The 25,791-nt window shown below is 44.1% G+C and overlaps 2 protein-coding genes and 2 non-coding genes across 4 annotated transcripts; 3 read left to right on the top strand and 1 right to left on the bottom strand.

Annotated features, from left to right (window-relative positions):
* Window positions 1–353: 353 nt before the first annotated feature.
* Window positions 354–10,640, top strand: TCP1 (t-complex 1). The gene is made up of 12 exons (XM_081530197.1): window positions 354–622; window positions 2,366–2,451; window positions 2,663–2,791; window positions 3,859–3,956; window positions 4,331–4,441; window positions 4,742–4,923; window positions 5,312–5,438; window positions 8,534–8,709; window positions 9,036–9,159; window positions 9,450–9,642; window positions 9,759–9,922; window positions 10,345–10,640. The coding sequence occupies exons 1-12, from the start codon at window positions 559–561 to the stop codon at window positions 10,559–10,561; spliced, it is 1,671 nt and encodes a 556-aa protein (XP_081386323.1). The 5' UTR covers window positions 354–558; the 3' UTR covers window positions 10,562–10,640.
* LOC145522124 (small nucleolar RNA SNORA29) lies at window positions 4,119–4,255 on the top strand. The gene has a single exon (XR_014065936.1). It is a non-coding gene; the product is annotated as a small nucleolar RNA SNORA29 (small nucleolar RNA).
* On the top strand, window positions 9,223–9,352 carry LOC145522120 (small nucleolar RNA SNORA20). The gene has a single exon (XR_014065932.1). It is a non-coding gene; the product is annotated as a small nucleolar RNA SNORA20 (small nucleolar RNA).
* On the bottom strand, window positions 10,548–20,344 carry ACAT2 (acetyl-CoA acetyltransferase 2). Its single transcript, XM_081530200.1, has 9 exons — window positions 20,247–20,344; window positions 19,378–19,512; window positions 17,184–17,365; window positions 15,589–15,706; window positions 13,943–14,086; window positions 12,995–13,117; window positions 12,155–12,309; window positions 11,595–11,705; window positions 10,548–10,931 (listed from the first exon to the last, which is right to left on the bottom strand). Exons 1-9 carry the CDS (start codon window positions 20,299–20,301, stop codon window positions 10,761–10,763), a joined length of 1,194 nt encoding a protein of 397 aa, XP_081386326.1. The 5' UTR covers window positions 20,302–20,344; the 3' UTR covers window positions 10,548–10,760.
* Between the last annotated feature and the right edge of the window lie 5,447 nt (window positions 20,345–25,791).

Genomic DNA, 25,791 nt, shown 5'->3' with positions numbered 1-25,791 from the left:
GATTTATAAACCACCAAGACCCGTACAGAACCTCGGCCTTACCTCAGGCACACCACCTTAAGCCACCGCCCCCCCCTCGCTTTTTGCCACATTCCAAGCTCCGCCCTACAGCCCCCCTTTTCTAGAAGGTACCAGAATGTGCAGACGCGCACGCGCAACCTGTACCTACGGGGAGAAAGCGTCAGTCGAGCACCTCCTCCCTCTAGCTGTCCGAGATACTGACTTCCGCTCTCCTACCTTCGCGCCCTTTTCATTCGCTCTCTAATTGGGCAAACGTGCTGGGACCGCCCCTTCCGTCTGCTCACTTCCGGCGCACTCACGCTTCTCCATCCTCCTCCCCGTCCTTCTTTCCCGTCCTGCCCCGGGGCGCGGCCTGGGAAGGTGTGTGTCTGGGGAGGGGAGAGGCTGGGAGCGGCGTTCCCAGCAGCCCCCGCGAGCGACATCGCTCGAGTCCTTTCCACGCCGTCGCGGCTGCAGTGGCCACCGCCTAGCCCGGGGACCGTGAGACGCTGGTTGCCCGCGGTGTGAGGGGAACTCGACTTGCGCCCCGCCGCCAGGATGGAGGGTCCTTTGTCCGTGTTCGGGGACCGCAGCACTGGGGAGGCGATCCGCTCCCAGAACGGTGAGGGCCTGAGCGCGGCCTAAGGCGGGCCCGCGGCGGTGCGCGTCCCTCTCACCCCCGCCTCGGCCTTGGCTGCCGTCCTCACGGCTTCCCTTCTTTCCCCCCCGAAAGGGCCACTGGAAGTGGTGGGTGGCTTCTCTGTCCCGCGGCGGGTCTCGGCCGAGGGCGCAGCGCGGCTTGACCGGAAGCTGCGGAGGCCGGGGTCTGGGAGAGCGAGCTCCGCGCACCCGCACGTGTTGCAGCATCTCCAGTCCTTGCTGGCCGGGGGCCCCTGCCCCCGCCCTTTTGTTTAGGTCCTAGTCCAGAAAGGCGTCTCTGGGCCTCGTTTTACGGCCGTTAACCAGACAGAACTATGACTAATTGCTTTTTTTTCCCCCACTGATGAGTGCGTGACCATAGACCGCTATTCAGATGACTCGCGCATTGCTCGGTTTAGTCGCTCAGTCTTGTCCCTATTCGGCGACCCCATGGTGTGCAGCACGCCAGGCTTCCCTGTCCATCACCAGCTCTCGGAGCTTGCTCAAACTCATGTCCATCGACTCGGTGATGCCTTCCAGCCACCTCATTCTCTGTCGTCTCCTCCTCCCGTCTTCAGTCTTTCCCAGCATCAGGGTCTTTTTCCAGTGAGTCAGTTCTTCGCATCAGGTGGCCCAAGTATTGGAGCTTCAATTTCAGCATCCGTTCTTCCAGTGAATATTCAGGACTGATTTTCTTTAGGGTTAACTAGTTTAATCTCCTTGCAGTCCAAGGGACTCTCAAGTCTTCTCCAGCACCACAGTTCAAAAGCATCAGTTCTTCGGCGCTCAGCTTTCTTTATGGTCCAACTCTCACAGCTATGCATGATTACTGGAAAAACCATAGCTTTGACTAGACAGACCTTTGTCGGCAAAGTAATGTCTCTGCTTTTAAAGATGCTGTCTAGGTTGGTCATAGCTTTTCTTCCAAGGAGCAAGGGTCTTTTAATTTCATGGCTGCAGTCATCACCTGCAGTGATTAGGGAGTCCAGAAAAATAAAGTTTGTCACTATTTCCATCGTTTCCCCATCTATTTGCCAGGAAGTGATGGGACCGGATGCCATGATCTTAGTTTTTTGAACGTTGAACTTTAAGCCAGATTTTTCACTCTCTCCTTTGAATTTCATCAAGGGTGAAATTTTACACATTGTATCCTGCAGTTATCATCTGCAGTAGATGCCAGGTCCCTTACAGGCCAGATTTAGTTCTTACCCACCTGTCACTGACCACCTGTTTAGCAGGCAGAGTTTTTGTTGAATGTTAACATAAGCGGTACTTAGAATGAGTTTATCTAGTAAACTTTAACCTGTTAAAGCATTTGTTGAGTTGCTTGAAGTCACAGATTTTGTGAATCTTACCACTTGAAATCAGTCAGTCTTAACCATTATTTGATAGATTATTAATTTTTAACTTGCCAGAATCTGAAAAAGACTGGTATCTTTTTGTGTTTTGTATGGAGTGGCAGAATCTGCAGTGAGGACTAAGTGATTATTTTTTCTTTAAAGCAATGAAGTGAGTACTCTTAATAACACTTGGTGTCTGTCTGCAGTTGAATTAAAACTGTATATTACTAGGTACTCTCTCCTTACATTAGACTTTTGGTTGATTTTCAGTTTAGGACAGATTAGATAAATTTGAAAATTCAGAAGCTGTCATTTACTTCTTTTAGACTGAAATGATTGTCTCTTGGGATCTTGAATTTAAAAAAAAAATTTTTTTGTATCTACAGTCATGGCTGCAGCTTCAATTGCCAATATTGTGAAAAGTTCTCTTGGTCCAGTTGGCTTGGATAAAATGTTGGTGGATGATATTGGTGTAAGTATATGTCTACACGTAATCTTCATTACTTTAAAGAATAAGTTCATAAACATCTCACTTGGTAAATTATTTGTGTTTGTCAGAGCGCTGGTATTGGAAGGTATACAGAAGGTGAATGTATCATAACAGGGTTGGGCTAATTTAGAGGATACTCTGTTTGTGTGGGTGATTATTATGTCATTTTTTTTCTCCCCTGGAAATTTCTTAGGATGTAACCATTACTAATGATGGTGCAACTATCCTGAAGCTACTGGAGGTAGAGCATCCTGCAGCCAAAGTTCTCTGTGAGCTAGCGGATCTGCAAGACAAAGAAGTGGGAGATGGGACCACCTCCGTGGTAGGTAAAGATGCTAGCGGAGGACTAGGTTTTTTTTTTCCCCTAAAATCAAAGTTTCAGAAAATGAAGCCCTAACCATAAGTAAGTCATTTAAAGGAAAAAGAAAATGTTCTCGTCTTCTCTCACAACCTGAGGCTCAGAATAAATTCCTAAAACCTTACAAGTATTTAAAAAAAAAACAACAAAATGTTTCTGTATTTTAAATGCTGACAAGTAAACTCATGAGTTCAAATGGAAGTTTGAGAGAGTTGGTAAACATGATCAGTAACATGATATAAACTTGAAGATCACCCAGCACACTGATATAGTAGAAACACTTATTTGATGAGGGAAAAAAAAATAATAATTTGCTCTCTTTAAAAACAAGCAGTGGTTTGTGCGGAAATGTTTAATCTGTAAGCCATGGAAGAATAGAATCCACCTCTTCTGAAAGAATGGTCTTTGCTAAGTAACTTGTTCATGATAGCAAAGGTTTTTAAATATAATTCATTTCCCCCCCAAACATGCAGGCAAGAATTGTAAAGTCTTTTTGATTAAAGCATAATTTTTGGTTTCCGTAAAAGGATGGTTTTCTAAATAACAATCTAAAATAGTACAGATAGGGCATTCCCTGGTAGTCTAGTGGTTAGGACTCCAAACCTTCAGTGCTGAGAGCCTGAGTTCAATCCCTGGTCTAAAAACTAAGATCACAAGTGCTGAGTGGAGTGTCCAAAATAAATAAATAATAAAGCAGTACAGATCACTGAATAGTCAGGCTCTTCATTTAGCTTATGTTGAAAGCTTGGTGAGCACTTCATCTTGAAAAGGAATGAATGTATCGTCTCTACTGTTCTAGTGCAGAACTAGCTTATTTTAGTTAAGAGCCAGAAGACTTTGCTGACTCCTATCTGGCTTTATCCATTTCCATATGAAATATTGTGTAGGGTTATCTTTTTCTGGTTTCTAATAAGGAGTTAATCTTTTCGCCCCATCATTGATTATTATTATCTGATGTGTGTTAGTATTTGTACATATGTTTTGCCCATACTGTCAGGATAACATGAGAGCAATGGATGTTTTCTCTGCAGGTTATTATTGCAGCAGAACTTCTAAAAAATGCAGATGAACTAGTCAAACAGAAAATTCATCCCACATCAGTTATTAGTGGCTATCGACTTGCTTGCAAGTAAGATTGTTACATTCAGAAAAAATTTTATTTGTTGTTTGATGTAATAGTTGAGAGTCTGTGTTCTTTAAATGTTTCAGTTGATGACTATACTTTGATAAAGCTGTGTTTTAGTGTATATGTAGTAACACTTGAAATGAGAACTAAGGCCAGTATCCCTTTTTTCCCATTTGACTACCACATTATCTCCTGATAGATTTTAGTGGCTATGCTTATGGGATAGATGAGAACTGCCGTGATCTGAAGAGGGAGGATTTGCTCGTGTCCTCCTCCTATATGAAATGGCTGAACAGAGCATCGATGCCCTAAATATTGTGCCACACTGATAACACAAGATGAGTAGTGAATTGTTTTCTCCCCCACACTTCAAACAGGGAAGCAGTGCGTTATATCAGTGAAAATCTGATTATTAACACCGATGAGCTTGGAAGGGATTGCCTGATTAATGCTGCTAAGACATCGATGTCTTCCAAAATCATTGGAATGTATCCTTGTGATGGTGAAGTTTAGGCTTTTTAAAAGTCAAACCCTGTGTTAGTTTTTGTGCCAGATGATGCTGTATTGAAGTTGCCTATTTTCCTTTTTCCGAAGGGAAGGGTAATACAAAGTATTGTGAAAATAATATGCAGATAGTGATGAACAGTTTTCTAACATTTCAGTGGCATATATAATGCTTGTTTCTTTGATGAGATTGCTAAAAGGAAGTGCCTTTGTATTTACCCTTGATTTTTATGTGCACCCACTGTCCATCCCAAGTCTCCTGTTTTCCTTAACTGCTGGCTTAGAAATGGTGATTTCTTCGCTAACATGGTGGTAGATGCTGTGCTTGCTATTAAATACACAGATGTCAGAGGCCAGCCTCGCTATCCAGTCAATTCCATTAATGTTCTGAAAGCCCATGGGAGAAGTCAGATGGAGAGTATGCTCATCAATGGCTATGCTCTCAACTGTGTGGTGGGATCCCAGGGTAAGGCTTGCGATTTCACTTGGTCATATAACCAGAGTGCTAAAGGATAAAGCTATTTGTGGATTATATACTACATCTTCAGATGAACTATCCAACATGTGCACTTTTGTTCTTTAGTGAAGCCCAGAGATAAAGGAAATGGTACATCGTGTTGCCAGTTTCTTTGTAATGTAATTGCACATGATTAAGAAAGATGCAAATTAAAAGAAAGCACATGTGTTTAATGCCTTGAGTGTTTGTTTATAATGTTAAAAGTAATAAAATCTTAATTTGTGTGTTTATGTATAACGATTTAAAATCTCTGTGCAGTTCTTTCTAAGGATAGGTGTGTTTTATAAAATATAGCATTGTTAATTGTAAAGGTACTTAATGTTATGTTCAATTTTAGGCATGCCCAAGAGAATAGTTAATGCAAAAATTGCTTGCCTTGACTTCAGCCTGCAGAAAACAAAAATGAAGCTTGGTGTACAAGTGGTTATTACAGACCCTGAAAAACTGGACCAGATCAGACAGAGGTATGTTGAGAGATTAATTTTTGACCTTGGGAAAGGCGTGTTTGTAAATTACCCTGTTTTAGAGCAGGTAACAGTAAACTAAAGAGTCTAATGGGTAGCAGGGTATGATGGATTATGCAACTGGACTTTTTTTCTCCATTGTGAGTGTCTTAGAGGACTTTAAAAATGAACATTTTTAACCAAAGTCTAATTATGTTACCTAAACTGCTAGGAAAATTAGAAATTGTGGTGACAGTGTCTTAAGAAAGATTGGGGTGATACATGAAAACTGACATTTTGTGAAATTTTGGTTTTATGAGTGTAGTGATGTTAGGGCTTTGAGATATGTCCAGGAATGCATTTCCTCAAACAGTGCAAGAACCAAGCATATAGTATTGACTGTCAGGTACTAGGCAGTGCATGTGGTCTTAACTAGAGACATGCTAGAGAGCTAATTGTGAAGGTGTACCTTTTTTTTTTTTTAAGATTTATTTTATTTTTTTTGCTGTGCTGGGTCTTCGTTGCAGTGCGCCGACTTTGCAATGGTTTCTCCTCTGGTATCTGCACGTGTGCTCTTTCCTTCCTTGTAATAACCAGAAGTGTCCTTTTTTCCTTCAAAGACCAGTCCCTTTAGAGTATGTGTTGGAGATCCTGTTCCCTTCTGCTTTTACAGTCTTGCTTCATTGATTATTCTTCCTCCACTGCATATTCAATACTGATTCTACTCTTCATTCCTTTCTAGATTCCTCTTGTAGCTCTCTTATCCTTAAATATAATAAGAGCCTCTTGAATCTGCCTGCAGTACAGGAGACCCGGTTCAATACCCAGATTGGGAAGATCCCCTAGAGAAGGGATTGGTTACCCACTCTAGTTTTCTTGCCTCGAGAATCTCATGGACAGAGGAGCCTGATGGGCTACATATAGTCCATGGAGTTGCAAAGAGTCGGACATGACTGAACAACTAACACTTTTACTTCACTTGTAGCTCTTTTATCCTTAAATATAGTAAAAAGCCTCTTGTGTACACATCCTGTTGCAGTTACTCCCTGTCCTTCTTCATTTCTGTATAGCCAGATGTTAGAAGAGTGATTGGCACAAAAACCTTTGTGGTGGTTTATTTCTCATGCCCTTTTCAGCTCTGTTCTCCAGTGGAGAACAGCTTGCTAAGGTCACTAGTGACCACTGCTGTGAAGCTCATAACGCACATCCAGTTTCACTTGACCTTTATCAAGCCTTTGGCTACTTTTTGAAAGACTTTGAGGATGGAGTAGCATTTTGCTTCTGCATCATCTGTCCTCCTGTGCCTGGGCTGCTGCATCCTCTGTTCCGGAGAGTTGGAATCTGTTTCTTGGAGCTTGAATAGATTGCTTCTTAGGCATCTCAGTCATTACGTCTAAAATTGAACTTGTGATGATACCCCCAAATCTGCTCTTTGCTGTTTTAGTTAGGGACTCCTCTACTGAGGAAAAAGACTAGGAAATGTCCTTAACTCCTTTTTTTTCTTTTCTCTGCTAACCTATCAAAGACCACTTGATATCTCTCTATAAATTAAATCTCAAACTCACCCACTTTTCGTTTCCATTTTCTTGCCCAAGCTGTTGCAGGGGCACCAAGCTGGTCATCTTGGTTCCAGTCTCATCACCTCCAAGGCTGTTTTCCACACAGCAGCCACGTTGATCTCACCCCTTGCAAGGCCAGAGCCTTTTGGAGGTTTCCCATCACTCTCGGTTAGTTCAATTCCTTACCTGCTCTTTGCACTGTGGTCTAGCACAGCCAAAACCAGAACCCACCAAGCTCTTTCTCTAAGAGCTTCAGCCCCTAAAGATAGAATGTTCCTCTGCCCAGAACATTCTCTGCCTACTTGTTTTGACTGGCTAATTTTTTTTACTTGTTTTTCAGTTGGTAACTTTCAGAGATGCTTCTCTTTCCCCCTCAGTCTGAATTACGCTGTCCCTTGAGTTACCGCATTTTCTAACTATGTATTAATACGTCTAAAAGTGTAAACTCTATGAAGGTAGAGGCTGAATGACTTGGTTTCATGGCTTTGACATACATAAAGTATTTGTCTAGTATGTAGAGAGGTTTATTGTGAGGTTCATCTTTAACTCATTTCACTTTAAAGATTCTTTGATCTTGAGACTTGCCTGGTGTTCCAGCGATTAAGACTCCACGCCTCTAATACAGGGGACTTGGGTTTGATCCCTGGTCAGTGAACTAAAAGTCCACATGCTGCATGGTGTGGCAAAAAAAAAGAAAAGAAAAATTCTACTGTTCTTTGAATAAGTAAATATATATTGACTGATTTTCAGATCTGTGTATCCTGTAGATTGCTTGTAATTCCCGTGCAGCTTCACCTGAATATCACGGGGGCTTTAGATTCACCTTGTTGAAAACCAAACTTTTGTTTTCTCATATTGCCCCCAACCTGTTAGTATTTATTTCACTCCAGAAATCAGTTGCTGAATCTCTTAGTCACCCAAGCCATAAACTTTGCCTTCTCTGTTAAGGCCATCTGTTCACATCAGATAGACTCATCTCCAGTTACTGCCTCAGAGTGTCTTCATTCTTGCATCCTTTGAAAACCCAGATTGATACTACTACTCTCACTTTAAAATACTAAAAAAAAAAAAAAAAAACTTCTCGATTCAGACTTTGACATTGCTACAGAGTTCTTCATTTTCTGTTCATACCTGGAGTTCCAACTCTGGGCCTCTCTCTTAACTCCAGACCTTCAAGCTTTCCTTATCCCACCTGCCAGACTGGACACATGGCTCTCATATGCTTGTCCTCTCTGCATTGCACTGTAGTGACACTTGCCTTGGAGTTTGGTTGACGGTCTGTCTCCCCACCAGGTCCATCAAGCTTCCTTTCTTAGGTGCCGTTCCTGGTTAGAAACTCAAGTTGGGGTGGGGAGAGCTAGCTGGTATTTAATTCCTTGAACTTTTCTGTAAATTGGACTGATTTTAAGTTCTGCTCATAGAAGGGAGATACTTGTTAGTATCATTCAATCTGATTATTTTATGAAAAATACTTAATGGAAGTTCAAGCTATGTGTTGTAATGTTAAAAATACAGAAGTTAAGTTTGGGTTACTACTTAAGTACTGCATTTTTGTAGAGAATCCGACATCACCAAGGAGCGAATCCAGAAGATCCTGGCAACTGGTGCCAACGTTATCCTAACCACTGGTGGAATTGACGATATGTGTCTGAAGTATTTTGTGGAGACTGGTGCTATGGCAGTTCGAAGAGTTTTAAAAAGGGACCTTAAACGCATTGCTAAAGCTTCTGGAGGTATGTCTCCTGCCAGCTGTCATGTTACTTTTACGTTGGATGCGAACAATAAGCAGATCCAGAAAACTTCCTTAATGCTTTGTGTAGAAATACATGTGTAAAATCTTTTGTGCGTTTGTAACTGGGGAAGTTCTTCAATGTTCATCACCTCGAAGTGACATAGTTCTCTTAGGATAGGACAGTTCCTTGATGTCTAACTACAAGCCTTAAACTTGAGGTAATGTGTCACTTCTATGGTAAATTCCATGTTTCTAAATGTTTAAAGCAGGGTTGAAAATATTCATGAGAGAACAGTGCTTACAGGTGTTTATAATTACTTTTAATAGCAACTATTCTGTCAACGCTGGCCAATTTGGAGGGCGAAGAAACTTTTGAAGCTTCAATGTTGGGACAAGCAGAAGAAGTGGTACAGGAGAGAATTTGTGATGATGAACTGATCTTAATTAAGAAGTAAGAGCTACTTTCTAAATTGTAAGGCTGTACAGATTTTATTATTGAGTAAAAATAGACCACCTTCCCATTTATTTGCTGCTATAGTCCTTCAGTGATATGAGCAGTTATACGCATGGGATAAAACAATACTGGGCCCTTGTAAATGGAGGTGAAGTTGCCGTTTCATCTCTTCTCCATGGTCTAGACATTGCTTCCCTGTCTAAACGTCCTGTGTAAGTAGAAGTGAATTTCTTCATGGCCTTACTACTGTTGAATTGATCTAAGACTATTGCTATTGTTTTAAATAGCACTAAGGCTCGTACCTCTGCATCTGTCATCTTACGTGGGGCAAATGATTTCATGTGTGACGAGATGGAGCGCTCCTTACATGATGCCCTTTGTGTGGTGAAGAGAGTTTTGGAGTCCAAGTCTGTGGTCCCAGGTGGGGGTGCTGTAGAGGCGGCCCTTTCCATTTACCTTGAGAACTACGCGACCAGCATGGTGAGAACACCCTGAAGCCTGTTCTGGTTCATAGGAATATGTCTCTTCTAAGCTCTGAACTGCTGCCGTGGGCTTTCTTTTCTTTTGTGAAGACACCTTATTGTCTTTCTTCTTAGGGCTCCCGGGAACAGCTCGCTATTGCAGAGTTTGCAAGATCTCTTCTTGTTATTCCTAATACTCTGGCAGTTAATGCTGCCCAAGACTCCACAGATCTGGTTGCAAAATTAAGAGCTTTTCATAATGAGGCTCAGGTTAACCCGGAACGAAAAAATCTAAAATGGTAAGCATATGTTCCCTTTTTCATTGTCATTTGTGTATCATATATGGTAGTTTGGTTTTTCTTCTTCAGCTCATTAAGGGGATGACTAGTGATTACTACCATTGGTGTGTCTTAGTTATCAAATGATTCCTCACCTCTCTCTGGATAGTCATGTATGTATAGTAGGAAGGTCCCCCAAAGAGAGGAAATTACTTTTGGGTGATCCATGCCTATTTTTTAGAAATATTTTACTACCACCTAGGCTTTCTACACCTTCAGTGCTGAATTTGTTTATCCATAATTACTTAAAGGGATCTGCCCTCAGGTTTCCCAAGGTTAATATTTTAATGGAATAGCTTAATTAATAAGCCAGCTTTTAAAGGGGTGGAATGGGATGGATGTGAATTACGAAAGAGGCCATTGTTTTTTTTCATAAATTGCAGGATTGGTCTTGACTTGGTCAATGGTAAACCCCGTGACAACAAACAAGCAGGGGTGTTTGAACCAACCATAGTTAAAGTTAAGAGCTTGAAGTTTGCAACTGAAGCTGCAATTACCATTCTTCGAATTGATGATCTTATTAAATTACACCCAGAAAGCAAAGATGATAAGCATGGAGGTTATGAAGATGCTGTTCACTCTGGAGCCCTTGATGACTAATATGTTTTATTTATAACAATGTTAGATGCAGCTTGCTTGTACCTCGAATATTACACATTAAAGTGCAACAGGCTGCTGAGTCTTGTGTTTCTTGTGAAGTTGGAGATAGTTGCCACCCTCACTTTGGTCCTCTGGTTTCACATGACTTGGTATTATTAGTTTAAAATGCAGCTGTGGTTTAGTTAGCTGTTGGGCAGTTTCACCCTCTCTGAACACACATCGCTATTCCCATCCCACCCCCAATGCATAGGGCAGCCACACCACGGTGTCCACCTGTGCGCTCAAGCGTGTGTAACAGGGTGACGAGAATCCGACAGCCAGATGCTCCAAGAGGATGGCCCAGGGCTATGGCTCCTCCTTCAGTGTTAACCTGAGGGGCAGAAAGATTTGTATCATTGACAGTTTTCTCTGGACATCGAGTTAAAATCCTTAAATGCTGTTGCTTAGGAAGTGGCTTGTACCCTTGTAACATCCTTTCTGACCACCTTAGCTTAAAAGATTTAAAATATGGGAATTCTTTGGCAGTCCAGTGGTTAAGACTCCACCCTTCCACTGCAGGGGGTTGCTAGTTTCAGTCCCTGGTCAAGGACGTAAGATCCCGCAACAGAGATTTAAAATGCACTTTCTGTGGAAAGGGAACTAACGCTGGTAAGTTTTTTGCCTTAGGAATCAAAAAAAGTGACCTTACCCTGAGTCCCAGTAGGAACCCACCCGTTACTGTATGGCCAAGACTTGGGGCGTGGCCTGTATTTTGGTGTTGACAGCCTTAAAATTGGGGCTTCCCAGGTGGTGCTAGTGGTAAAGAATCCACCTGCACTGCAGTAGACGCCAGAGACCTGGGGAAGATCCCCTGGAGGAGGGCATGGCAGTCCACACCAGTATTCTTGCCTGGAGAATCCCATGGACAAAGGAGCCTGGCGGGCTACAGTCCATGGAATCGCAAAAAGTCAGACACAACTGAGCATGCATGTACACAGAGTCACATGCAGTTTGCACTGTGAACGTTCATTTGCAAGTTCTCGCTTATGCTTACCTTCTCGGGGTTTAATCCAAGTTCTTTAGCTATTGCAACAGAGAGGGCTGCAAAGGCTTCATTGATTTCAAATACATCAACATCCTCCAGTGACCACCCTGCTTTTGCAACCTAAAGGAAAGGTTAAATGGAACAGAGGTTTAAGAACTGGTGGAACCATTCTTTGTTGTAGATGGAAAAGCAGGATATGTATGTATGATGTTGAAGGATCTCTTAAAAACTGCCCACTTAATCTGAACCAGTTACACTTGTCTTGTGCACATAAGGTTATAGAGCATGTGATCCAAATGTTGGCTGCTCTTTTTTGGTAGTTAAAGAACAACGAAAACTAGATGAATAAGCTGATTTAAGGCTAATGGGAAGACTCAGAGACACGCAGGTGAAACCTGATAGGAATAAAGATGAAAACAAAATCAAGCCTCGTCTCAGCATTTTGGAGTGGGAAGGATCTGAGCAAAGGTTTGAAGAAGGCAGAAATAAAGCATTTACAAGTTACGGGTGTGCTTCCAAAGAGGTTTTTGCCACAAAGGATAGGTACCAACGTTCAAAATTAAACTCACAGCTTGCTTTATTGCTGGAATTGGTCCTATTCCCATAATGGAAGGCTCCACACCTGCTTGTGCCCAGGAAACTATCTGTGCCAAGGGTGTGAGCCCACGGTTGCCAGCTTCGGACTTCTTCATAAGAACCACTGCTGCAGCACCATCATTCAATCCTGTAAGATAGGAATGTCTTGCTTTCAGAAACCGTCCTCATTAAGTACCTGTGTCTACTTTCTCTAACTGCAGGAGATGTGAGTTAAGTAAACCTTAATACATCTTGGCAAAGTCATTTACTGTTAAAGTTAGGCTTTACGCTGTAATTAGAAATGGTAGGTTTGCCAATTTGATAGACTACAGAACATTTCCATGGGAGAAAGAACAGAAAGATGAAAGCAGTGGAGGACAGGAGATTAATGAAGTGGAAGAAGTAGCCCAGACATCACAGACGGTAATCGGAGTTTCTGGTTTTGGAAAAGCACAAAGGTAGTAGATAAAATCTAATTTCGCTTTTTTCACTTGTATGTCCCGATAGGATACTGCAGGGAAGCCAAATCCATTTTTTAGTATATGAGTCTAATATGAAGAAACAAATGTTCAAAACTACATTTTTCCCTAAACCAACTGAAACAAGGTTTTAGAATAATCTGTATAGGAACCTTCTTGGTGGTCCAGGAGTTAGGACTCCGTGCTCCCAATGCAGAGGACTTGGGTTTGATCCCTGCTTAGGAAACTAAGATCCCACGGGCCACAGGCACAGCCCCCCCACCCCCACCCAAAAAGGAAAAAAAGAATAATCTGAGTACAGGGTAGTCCTTGCAGAAGATGGTATTCCCCAAACCACCCTTCAGATAATCTAACCTGAAGCATTAGCTGGGGTGACTGTTCCCGTTCCATCCATAAGAAAGCAAGGCTTTAGCTTAGACATGGCTTCTATGTTGCTCCCATGGCGAGGAAACTCATCTGTTTTAACTTCAGTAAGACCTGAAAAAAAGGAAAATAAATGACCCAAGGTTAGTACAGAGATGGCAGTCAGGGTACTAGAAACGATGGATTCCTCAAAAGTGATACAGAAAGATTCACATTTGGAAGAAAAATTTATAAAATACTTCCAATAGGAGAAAAAGTCCACAGTAATACAAAGTATTGTATGTTAAGACATTATATGAGCACCATCTTCAGTGTTTTCCATACCAATACAGCCCTTTCTGAGGAAGGCAGCCATAGGGAGTTGTTCGCGTAAGAGGTTGCTAAGGTTTGGGGTATAGGTCTTGGCTGGTTACAGCTGACTGGGTCTAGGGTGTCAAAGCCAATCTCTCACAAAGGCTGGACATAATTGATGTCAGTCAGTAAAAGAACTTGACCATTGTGTTCCATATTGGAGAAGAGCTGAGTAACCCCAAAAGATGACACCCTCAAGAAATATGAAGCGCACACAGAAGCAACAGAAATGAATGGACAGTCGCTTCTGAAGAAAGAACTGGTAGGGGTAGAAAGGTGGGCTGCTGCCTTCCAACAACCAGGGGCCAGCGTGCCTGTCTCATTAAACGCTGTACCTACACAGCCGCGGGGAGACCCTGGGCCAGGAGTGCCTAGATGCCCCCCAGCCTCCCATGTCCCCTCCCGCCTCATGTTCAGATCCACCCTGAATACAGCTTTTCTTTGCATCCCAAGAGACATAACAGATACAACGCACAAACATTCCTATATGGTATTCTTTTGACTATTAATGATTTCCTTATACGCTAGTAATGATTTTGTTACAGACAGCCCTGTTGACCTTTAAACCTTTATGACTGACACACCCACCTTTTTTAGAAGATACAAAAACTGGTACGATCTCTTTGTCAAAATGGCCGGCCTTCTGCGCATTCTCAGTCCTGTTTTGGGACAGAACTGCAACCTTGTCCTGGTCTTCTCTACTCACTTGCCATTGTTTGGCCACATTTTCAGCTGTGAAAGAAAGAAAAAAAAACCAAACATTTTCAGGATGGCTTCTGGCATTGGCTCAAGCACTGATGCCCAACACCGGTGAGCCCACTGCTGGGCTGAGACAGTCCTCTGTGGCAATCCTGCCTCCCACCGGGTGTGGAAAGGTTGCAAGGATTCTTAAGAAGCCGTTTTCTTTCTTTGCTGCCTTCCTTCTGTTTTTCCTTTCTATAACTTACAGAAATGTCCTTTTCGCTGCTTTACCAATTGTTTCTATTTTTTGGCCCCATCTGCTTTCTCATTCTGTTTCTGAACCATTTGATGGAAAGTTGTGGATATCATGCCCCTTTATCTCTAAATTTTAATTTCAGTGTATATTTCCCCACAAGAAAGGCCAGCTTCTTACCTAACCACAGCTACCAAAATCAGGAAATGGAACACTGATAAAATACTGTTATCTACACGCTCAGTCTATAGTCAAGGTTCACCTATTGTCCCAGTGATGCCCTTTATAGCTAATTTGTTTGTTCGGTATGATCCAATCCATGATCACACACTGCATTTCACTGTCAATCTCTTCAGTTTTTATTTGCAACTAGTCCTTAGCCTATCTCCATGCTTCTTAACCTTGGCATTTTTGAAGGGCAGGGGCCAGTTCCTTTGTCAGATGTTACCAATCCTAATTTTTCTGATATTTCCTCAAGATTAGATAACACGTTAGAATATTCTAATGCATTAGAATATAATGTGGGAAAGTACGGAATGATGATGATATTTTCTTTTCACTGAATCTTATCAGGATACATGTGGGAGTTTATCTCAGGTTATGTCAACTTTGCTCACTTGATTAAAGTGATATCCACATTTCTACACTGTAAGTATGTGCAGTGTATTAAGTGTGCAATAGCACTATATCTAAAAAAACAATGTACATACCTTAATTAAAAAATACCTTATTGCTAAAAAAATGCTAACCATCATCTGAGCCTTGGAGCAAGCTGTAGTGGTAATACCAAAGATCAAAGCTCTCTCTGTTTCCTGCTTTGTCAAAATTGTTTTGGCTATTCTAGGTCAAATGGTTATTCAGATCACCATAATGAATACAATAAAGAAAAGAAGGTTGAAATATTGCAAGCCTTGTGGGTGGATGAAAACCTGATTGTGTAGTGCAACGAATACAGAGTTAGATACCAGAAGTACTAGCTTATCTCTGACATTGCCTTTGCCACAAAGCCACTATTTGTGAGCCCTGTTTCTTCATATGATAAAATGAGAGATTGACCCAGAAGAACTCTGAGGTTCCTCCCACCGCCAACTTCCCTGACAATCAAGGAGTCACAAAGGAGAGAGGGAATATTTCCCCAACTTGGCTTCATCAAATGGGAACTATCCCCGTCATCAGGGATACAAAATGATGAGGACTCCGTCCCTACCCTTAAAGAGGAAAAGCACCTGCAAAACCAATTGTTACTCAACCTTTTTTAACCTTTTTACAGTCAGTATGTTTTCAGCCATGTCCACCTTACCTGTAATGCCCATGTGATAGTTGTGGAATGCGTCAGTGAGCCCGTCACAGAGTATACTGTCAGTCAGTGGTTTTTCCCCAATCTTGACTCCTGTCCTCAAGTGAACCAAATGAGGAGCCTGGAAACAAGAAATACAGATGGATTAGGCGTGGTTGTAACTAGTCCTCTCCTTAGGCTCCCACTCAAAACCATCCAGTGGTTCCTCAGTCTTCACCGAGTCCCCGTCGTGACCCTTCTCCTCTGTTCCAGCCCATCTTCCTCATCACCGAGGGCCCAGCGCCTGAAGACGCCTGGAATTAATAGGCTACTCCACCCTACCTGCCCTTGGAAACCCACCTGTAACTCTCTTCCCTATGCATTTGCAGCTTTCCATCAAACAAACCTGTGCATTTTGTCCTATTTCTTTAAAAAGCTCATTTATTCTTTCCAAAGCAACCAGCGATCTGTTACATGAAGAGCTGATCAATGGGCTTATGTGATGCTAACAATATGTTCCTTATTTTGATGGGACGTACAATGCCTAGAGTGATAATAATCAGGTTGCCTGATTAACTGATGGGGAGCATGTCTCAGTGGGGGAATTTCAAGGGATTTCCTCTTGAAAGTCGCTCAGTCGTGTCTGACTCTTTGCGACCCCGTGGACTATACAGTCCATGGAATTCTCTAGGCCAGAATACTGGAGTGGATAGCCACAGTCCATGGAATTCTCTAGGCCAGAATACTGGAGTGGATAGCCTATTTCTTCTTCAGGGGATGTTCCCAACCCAGGAATCAAACCGGGGTCTCCTGCACTGCCGAGGGATTCTTTGCCAATTGCTATCAGGGAAGCCCCCTCTCAACTCCTACCAACTCAACAGCAGCTAGAAAGGAAAGACTAAAGAGTCTGAAGATCTCCATTTTAAGTCCTGGCTCTGGGCCTTGGTTTCCTTACTGTAAATTGGGAATAAAACCAAAACCAAGGGCTGTTATGACTGCACGTGTAAAAGCACCCCATAAAGCACTACACAGGTACTGCTACGGCCCCACCGGCATCACTCTGTGTTTGCCACTCCCACTGTGTCTCCTCCCAAGCCTGAGCAAGGTGGGCTGAATCGGCCTCTGCCCAGGGGTTCCCCAGGAGAGACCCTGAATTGCTGCAGGAAGCAAGGGATACACTTTTTCCTTTTTCCCCACTGTGTCAGTGGGAGGGATGGAACCTGGCGAAGCCAATCCCATCTGCCAAGCCCACTGGAGACAGGCACAGCTCAGTGGGTCCTCTCTTGCGTACCTACAAAAGGTTGACAGGCTGTGGTCCCCAGGAATACCCTTTGTCCCGTGCAGGAAGGTGAGTGCAACATCTGGTTTTTGACTTTTCCTCACAATGAGAAAGAAATGTAAAACTAAGGACATCACATTGGTTGACTGGCTTTTTCTTCAACTTGAATTTCCCAATCACTGTGAATAATTAACATGTAGGCAGGGATCAAGGTTTGATCCAAATTTTCCTTGTTCCCTGTTTGGTTCCAGCTCTCAGACCATTGGTCAACCCTGCTGTGGCAATGGACAGGAGTTCATCAATGAGTAGTCAGGGAGCGCCATCTCTTCAGAGGCCTTACCTTGCTCATATTTTCCATGCCTCCTGCAACAACAATGCTGGAGTCTCCTATCCTTATCGACTGGGCTGCGAGGCATACAGCTTTCAGGCCTGACCCGCAGATCATTTGGCAGCTCCACGCAGGAACAGAGTAGGGGATTCCTGCACCCACACTGGCCTGTCGAACAGGGTTCTGCCCACAGCCTGGAAGAAGAATCACAGAGGCCTCTCAGCAGCCAGAGAAAGCATGTTGGGATCAAAGTGCATGCAAAGTTCAAGAGACTGTCAACTGGGTCTCCGGCCACTTCTCAGCCAAGTCAAGTTCCCGGAGAGGCAGAGAATTGTGTGGACCTGTCCTGGTCTGACCCTTGCATACATATTATCTTGTGCTGTTCCATAGAAACTTCATGAATATAAGCTTTCTCCTCCACAAAGAAGTTATTAATACTGTAAGAAGGAACTGTCTTCTTGATCTTTTGCTAGTGTGTACTTGAATGAGCACACACTCCCATATTAAAAAAAAAACCAGGCAGAACTTTGGCATTATCCCTGGAGGGTTGCCATGCCCTCCTCCAGGTGATCTTCCCAACCCAGGGACTGAAGTTGTGTCTCCTGAATTGCAGGAGAATTCTTTACCCACTGAGCCTCCTGGGAAGCCGGGAGGATTAAGAGGGCTACTTCAAAGAGGAAACCTCTGCTAAGAAGCAACTCTTTCCTTGCTTAATATTCATCACACCACGATTAACTGGTTATGTATTAAGACACGTACGAAATCAGAACTGACAAATACTTTTCCATAATTCAATTGTGGGCACTTCCTTCAGGGAAGGAAGTATGTATTTATTCATACATAAGTATGTATAAGTAAGTATGCATTTATTCATAATCCCCATCTTCAGGTGCATGCATGCTGAGTTGCTCAGTGTTGTCTGACTCTTTGCGACCCCATGGACTGTAGCCCACCAGGCTCCTCCATCTATGGGATTTTCCAGGCAAGAATACTGGAATGGGTAGCTATTTTCTACTCCAGGGATCTTGCGGACTTAGAGTTAAGAAATGAGTGCCGAACAGAATTAATTAATGGTCTGCATTTAGCACAAAGTGAGCTCAATGAGAATTGAGGATTTCCATCCAACATGAACATTGTGTCAGCCGATAGAAAAATGTCTGGGGTGCAGCAAATGCTCAGGAAATATTAGTTACACAATCGTGGAGGGGACCGGGGCTTAAAGAGTAGGACAAATGTGGGTTCAAGGCTGTGATACTGTATTCATTACTCAATCTCTCAAGAGGAGAAGAGTGATGTGGGAGAGGTAACAGAGAAACCCAGAGTGGAGGATCCTATGGCAACGGAGCAAGTCTGAGCCATGGGTCTGGGAAGAAAGGAGGGAGTGTTCCAAAAGATGAGTTAACACCTGAGGGTATGACTCAAACACTTCAAAGCCTTGGAAAGTCAGGAGAAAAGTAATGTGCTTCAACCTTAAAGCCCACGAGGAGGAAGTGTAAAAGGAGAACTAGAAAGAGGAACTAACTACAAAACTGCAAAGTAAATGTACAGAAAAATGGGTCGGATCTCAGATAAGGTAAGGACAAAAGTTGGCAAAAGTGAGCGTGACACCATTATCACTAGGAATAATCAGAATTTATTATACTTCTGAATGAGTATGAAACTAGTTATGGATAACTAACTTGGAATTGTCAGTGGGTGTGGGCCTGTAAACCTAGCGGGAATCAGAAGTGAGCTGGAACACTCCCGAGATTCATCTACAGCAGCCCCTCCAGGGGTGATGCCAGCACAGAAGTGAGTCCGGTGCAGGCCAAGGACTGACTTGTGTCAGTGAAGCCCTGTCCCAGCACCTAGCACAAAGCGGGACACAGAAGAACTCAATGCATTTTTATTGAATGTGGGAAACTTTAGGGAAATACAGAAGGCCCTGCATCCTCTCTCATGCCTCAGGCTGGTCCTGCTTCTAAAGAATGAAAAGGCAGTGGAGGACAGAGATCTAGGCTTGATCAGGAAACGTATTTACAGACGCTCAGGGTTAAGCTGGAGAGAAGCTACTGATGGGGCCTGGCAGAGGGCGACAGGAGATATTCTAACAGAGGGAATGCATGGAGGCAAGAACACGTTTCTGTGTGTGAAGTGGGGAGCAGGGGGAGGAGAGGTTATTGCTTCCAATAACCCTGACCTAGGCTGGGGGTCACTGTGGAGTTACCTGCTGCCAAAACGTGTCCAAATATGACCTCCGAGACCTCTTCGGGAGCCACAGCGGCCCTTTTCAGGACCTCTCTGATGACAGTTGAGCCCAGGTCATGGACAGGAACGGTGGATAAGGCACCATTGAAGGAGCCTAGAACAGAAGCGAAGACGAGGGCGATGGAGAGGGCGCCCGGGGCGGTGGGGGAGTCGGCGGACCGGTGCTTTTTCCCCCGGAAAAAACGCCCCACTGCATCTCGTACGGGCACAGAGAGGAGCGCGGGGGACGCGCAGCAGTCGAACTCCAGGCAGGCAGTCCCCAGGGTGTGAGGGGAGACTGCAGACCCGCGGGAAACCTGTCCATCCACTCCCCCAAATTCGAGCTTGTTGGGCGCGGCCAAAAGCTTCCCTAACAAAAGAGGGCGCCCACTCTCGCGTGCCTAGGGCCTTTGTAATCTATATACAGCTAAGGACATTCGGGCAATTCTCTCTAACCCTCCTTTTAAGCGATGCGACCCCCTCGCCCAGCTCCCCCTGCCAGCTCAGACCACCCAGCGACCCCGCCCCCTGCAGCCCCAAGGCTGAGGTGGTACCTCCCGCGGCTGGCCAATCAGGGGGCTCGCGGTAAAGCGTCTCTCCCCGGCAACCAATAGGAGGGTCGAGAGGCGCGGTGGCCCTACCCAAGACGCCAATCAGAACACTCAGATGAGAGCGGGCGAGGAAGGGGCGTGGAAGGCAGGCCCGCCGCGGAGGCGCGAGGCGCAGGGTTCGGCGAATCCCGGAGGTCCTGTGGTGGGTGGGTTGGGGGGATGGGGGGTTGGGTCCCCGAGACCAGGCCAGGCCTAGCTCACGACTCAAACTCCACGCCAGGTCCGCCTTTCCACTCACCTATGATGGTGCGTGCCGCCGAGACGATGACCACCGGGTCCGAGTCTGCACTCATCCTGCCGCACAACGCCCTATCAAGCAGAGCAGCCGGCTTAGTGAGCGAAGGGGGCCAGCCCCGCCGCAGATATACCGCGCTGGGGGCGGGGCCTCGGGAAGCCCCGCCCAGCGCCTCGGCGGCCGCCGGTGCACATGCGCGAGGGCGGGCGGGGGCGGGGGCGGGGGCGGGGGCCGGGGAGTTGCGGGCCTCCCGGGCGGAGGGCCGGAGAAGGCAATGGCAACCCACTCCAGTACTCTTGCCTGGAAAATCCCATGGACAGAGGAGCTTGGTAGGCTGCAGTCCATGGGGTCGCGAACAGTCGGACACAACCGAGCGACTTCACTTTCACTTTTCATTTTCATGCATTGGAGAAGGAACTGGCAACCCACTCCAGTGTTCTTGCCTGGAGAATCCCAGGGACGGCGGAGCCCGGTGGGCTGCCGTCTATGGGGTCGCACAGAGTCGGACACTACTGAAGCGACTTAGCAGCAGCAGCAGCAGCAGGGGCGGAGGGCGGGATCTCTGGGCCCGGAAGCAGCCGACCACCTTTTATCTGGATACCCCAGAGCTGTCGTTTCTACTTTGACCATTTTTGTTTTGGGGGATGGTGGTGGTGGTTTAGTCGCAAGTCGTGTCCCACTCTTCCGACCCCATGGACTGTAGCCCGCCAGGCTCCTCTGTCCATGGGATTTCCCCCGCAAGAAGACTGGGGTGGATTGCCATTTCCTTCTCCAGAGGATCTTGCCGACTCAGGAAGGTTGCCTTTTTTTGAATTTAAGGTTTTTTTTGGAGTCACTGACAAGTGAGGCGGCAGGCCTATCCCGTGTTCAGCCCAGGCTCTGGATCTCTGCAGTGAAAATTCGGTGCGAATCCAACCAGCTGCAGGCCTGCGGGCCTCTCTGATGCGTGCTTTTTGCTCTCAGGGCTTCTCAAGTTCCTCTTTGTTTTGCCTGGGCGTCCGTAATCCATCATTCATTAACGTAGGGGTTAGCTTGATTCCTCTCTGCAAACAGTGGGAGGACTCCGTGCCCTTCTGTGGGGTTGGCCCCCATGCCTTTCTTATCCTGGAGGATCAACCATAGCGACGAGTGTGTGAGGAAAGTGTCTCTGTCCCACAGATCAAAAGATTTCCCCTAGTTGACCGTGTAGACAGTCTGGAAGGCAAGGAGCATGTACAATAATAACAGTTGGATGACTTCTGTTTTAAACCTTTTCCAACTTCCTATCCCCTGTTGGGCAAAGTTCAAAATCCTTCAGAGTTCTAGGAACCTCAGTACCTGGCCCTGCTTTCCAGCCTCAGCTCTGGCGATTTTGCCCTGGACTCACTCCAAAAATCTAGTCTCCCAGAGAGAAGTCTTGCTTTGTCTTATTCTCTCTAGCAATAGGATAGTGTTCGACACACGATAGGGGCCTACTTAATGCTTATCAAATAGATATTAATGCATTTTTCATGATATCCGAGAGCTTTAACCATGCCCAAGGGTTGCATACAAAGAGGCTAGAGTTGGCAATAGACACGGAGTTTTACAAGTATTTGCATGATAATTAACACTAAACCACCATTAATTTTCTGTATTGACAAGGTGTTTGAGTAAAGGGTACTTGGGTGGGGTAATCAGTGATGGCTGGAATTTCAAAGCTGAATAGACTTATCCTGTTTAAGCTATTTTTTTTTAGTAGACTTGATATTTTTCACCTTTTTCCAAAGAGCCCAGTTATATAGTGATTGGATCGTAAACATTCATTTTACTCTAAACAATTAGTCTTAGCCCTGGCCAGTGGTTTTGGAATGTACACTGACCTAATCTCGGCCACAAAAATGTGAAGGGAAACTGGCTGGGTCGCTCTGGGAAAGGTATTCTCACATCTGAGAGAGAGAGATGGATCCTTTTTCCCTATGGACATTGTGGTGTCTGGGTGTGAAGCCTGGAACTGCTGCACCCACATTTTGATCACGAGAAGAGCCAGCATGATTGCAAGGCCAACACTCTGAAGACATCTGAGCAGAGATGGACAGAACTATGGCCTTTGGAGGACATCTTTGAGAGCAACTCCAGACTTCACTCAACCTCTGATCTTCCAACCATGTGAGGCAAGTTTTCCTTATTGTTTAAGTCCTGGTTTCCCTGATGGCTCAGCCAGTAAAGAATCTGCCTGCAATGCAGGAGACCTCGGTTCTGTCCCTGGGTTGGGAAGATCCCCTGGAGAAGGGGATGACAACCCCACTCCAGTATTCTTGCCTGGGAAATCCCACAGACAGAGGAGCCTGGCGGGCTACAGTCCATGTGGTCGCAAAGAGTCAGACACGACTGAGTGACTAACACATACTATTGTTTAAGCCCTCTCTTAGTAAGATAAGCCATTCTGTTAAACGTAACTGACAGCATCCTGATTCATCCAGGCTGACTCCCTAGTAGGAAGTTACTCTGTTCAGTAAACCAGAGAGAAATGCCTAATATGCTAGGAAGCAAAGAGTTTCTAGGCAGGCAGTGCAACTTGAGAACACTGGAAGAGAATTTAGTTATAGGTTGTAGAGGGAAAACTTGACAAGACAGTGGGGATCCTCCTGAAGAGCTTTCAAGTAGATTGAAAATTCATTAGGTCCTGGGAACCCACATTAAGACGTTGCAGAGATATGCACATGGGGCCAGATAACTAAAGCACAGGCCCTGTGGGGAAGCAAATGCTTGGATAATGGTGGTCAGGAGAATCCTCAGCGTCTGGAATCCTGATGGAATCAGCAGTCTTCTGACTGGAATGTGTTCTATCCTGAAACAGGAGTCTCCAAGGAATTTAAGGAACCTGTCCTTCGATTTCACTCTGTTCTATACCAGTGTCCCCTTACATCTCTGGCCACTCAGGCAGGCTTACTTTGCCCCTTTACTGACTGCTTGGAAATCTCTCCCTAACCTAATTTGTCTTCTGAGCAGACAGACCCTATGAAAATTTGCCATAAGCACATCAAATTTAACATGCCTAAACAAAACCCATTGTACCCATGTCTTCTTCTATCTCTATTCAAATCTGAGTTTCTGTTTACCAGCCTACCATGTAGCACTCACTTAGACATCTCTTCCTCCAGGAAGACTTCCTATTTAGTACCTCTGAGCATGTTCTACCTTTGTCTTTCTAGTTACCATATTAAACTTCCTACTTGTCTTTGCAAGATCTTGCTCTACTGCCTTTAAGCACAGCCCCTGGCACATTATAATTAAATATCAATGAATACTAATACATTCTTTATGCTCAGAGCCTTATACATCTGAATGACTATGAATATATTCTTCTGAATGCAAGAAATGTATTGTTTCCTACCTGGAGGCTCTATTCAGAACCAACCAACCTAACAGCAAAAGTTGAGAAGACAATTGCTTGCTTTTGTTGAGTGGCCACTCAGCACCTGTCCTCAGGGGAGTCCTCAGTTTTGTCTACCCCAAGGCTGTATATGGGCCAGATAGGGAAGTGCCATCAGAGAATAGCAGTAGGCAATGGTTGGGCACAGGGAACAGACCACTGTTAGTGAGAAGTAAGAAACATCTGAGAGAAAACTGCCAGAATGACTTTACATTATGTTTGCCAAAGTGTCCCAGAAACCTGAGTGCTCTGTTGCATCAAACATAGCTGAGAGGTCAAGAGAACTAGTCCAGTGAGCCCTACGTAACAAGCACTTTTACATTTTTTCTCATTAAAATCGTCCCAACAGTGGTACCCACTAAATTTTCTGTGAAGAGATGGCAACTGGTATATCCCCTAGTAATTTCAGATGTGAAATAGTCTCAATCCTTTTGTCCACAAACTGGTATCATTTCAAGGGCTAAAATTAACCACTTCTGAGAGATTTAACTAAACCCTCTTACCTTAGCTAGCATCTTGAACTATATACTTAAGAATCTTCAGTTTGCATTTTGTCCATACTGCAGTGCCGTTTGGGGACTGTTTCCGACCCATTTACCACTGTGACCATCCAGGTGGCTGGTGAAGTGTCCTCCTTAGAAGCTCAGGTACTGTTTTCCTCTCACTCTAGAGGATGAAGAGAGGCAGAATGGCACAGAGTCAAGAATCAGCTCTTGGCATCAGACCTGGTTCAGCGGCCAGTTTTGAGGTCGACATGTCCAGAGAGCTTTAATGACAGCACCTAAGGGCAGCTCAAACGTTTGACCTTTGCTTTTCACAGGACTCTTTTAAGCACATTTACTACTGTGTAGGTGGGGATAACAAGTGCCTGTCTCATGGAGTGATGATAAAAATTATAATGCATATAAAATACCTGTCAGTTTATGGCATGTAAGTACTTAAAACATGTCAAAAAATGTTAACACCTTTTTTTTTGTTACCTTCATAGTAAACACTCTGAAAATAATGTTCAAGTAGAGACACAGAAACTTTCTTATCATCTTGGGCGTTAACCAAGTTGTCTGCCCATAAAATTACCCTTCTTTGGCAGTACTCAGCAAGCTTTTTGCCAAAAGCTGAGTTCTCCATCTTCAAGAATGCTTAGGCACCTGCACTTGTCCAGCATTAAGAAGTAAGATACTTGAAACTCAGGAATGAAATAATGAACACAGGCAGCTTTTGACTTTTCTCTCCAAGATTCAACAATACATTAAAGCTACTGTCCTTTTCCATCAGTGGAAACTACCCAAACAATAAAAATTTCTATCTGGAGTAGTATGACCAAAGGAGATGATCTGTTATCAGGACTGGAACTTCAAGGTAACAGTCATGTGAACATTTAGTGAGCAGTCACTCGGTACTTGGTGCTGTTGAGAGCACTTTACATGTATTAACTCATTTATTGCTCTTTACAGGGGAACACTGGAGCCACAGAGATAAAGTAGTTCACTCAAGTCATGAAGTAGATAAATGGTAAAGCCAGGATTCAAACCCATTAAAATCGAGGTCACTCTCAACCTCGATTATGATTTACCATCTATCAGGCACACCAGGCAAATAAAGCATCCAACTCCAGAAATGAAAAATACCAACTGAACAACCTTAAGTTCTCTCTGCCCAAGTCATTCATCCATTAACTCAGATTCAACAAATCTGAAAATTGGTAATGATACATAATAGGCCTATTAAATTTAGCCATACAATTCTATCACTAGCTGAAAAATTTCTTCCTGCACACACCAATGATTACATACCACAAAAAGGAAGAAAAATTCCATTTGTTTAAATTCAGCAAGTTAAAAGTATATACATAATAAAAATTAAAGCCAAAGTCCACAGTACTTAATAAACCAAGGAAATAGTATTTTAGTACATACCAAAATGTTTCTAAGCAAATTTATTTAAAATTGTGTAGCATCTTTTTCAACACTTGCAGACTGCACAAAAGGTTTATCAAAAGACAAGTGCAGTATTTTAATATACCATGAAGACCAGATATATTTGTATGCCAGTTAAGCAAAAACAAAGGAGTTATTTTCAAGTTGTACCTCAGTTTCAAATGCCATTAACTCTCCTTCTGAGGTTCCCTGATTATATTACAAATAATATATAAAA

Source organism: Giraffa tippelskirchi, chromosome 9 (assembly GCF_054371585.1).
Source record: "Giraffa tippelskirchi isolate mGirTip1 chromosome 9, T2T-mGirTip1v1.2.pri, whole genome shotgun sequence".
Taxonomy (NCBI): Eukaryota; Metazoa; Chordata; class Mammalia; order Artiodactyla; family Giraffidae; genus Giraffa; species Giraffa tippelskirchi.
The sequence above is the reverse complement of the archived record's forward strand: the minus strand, read 5'-3'. Positions and strand labels throughout refer to the sequence as shown.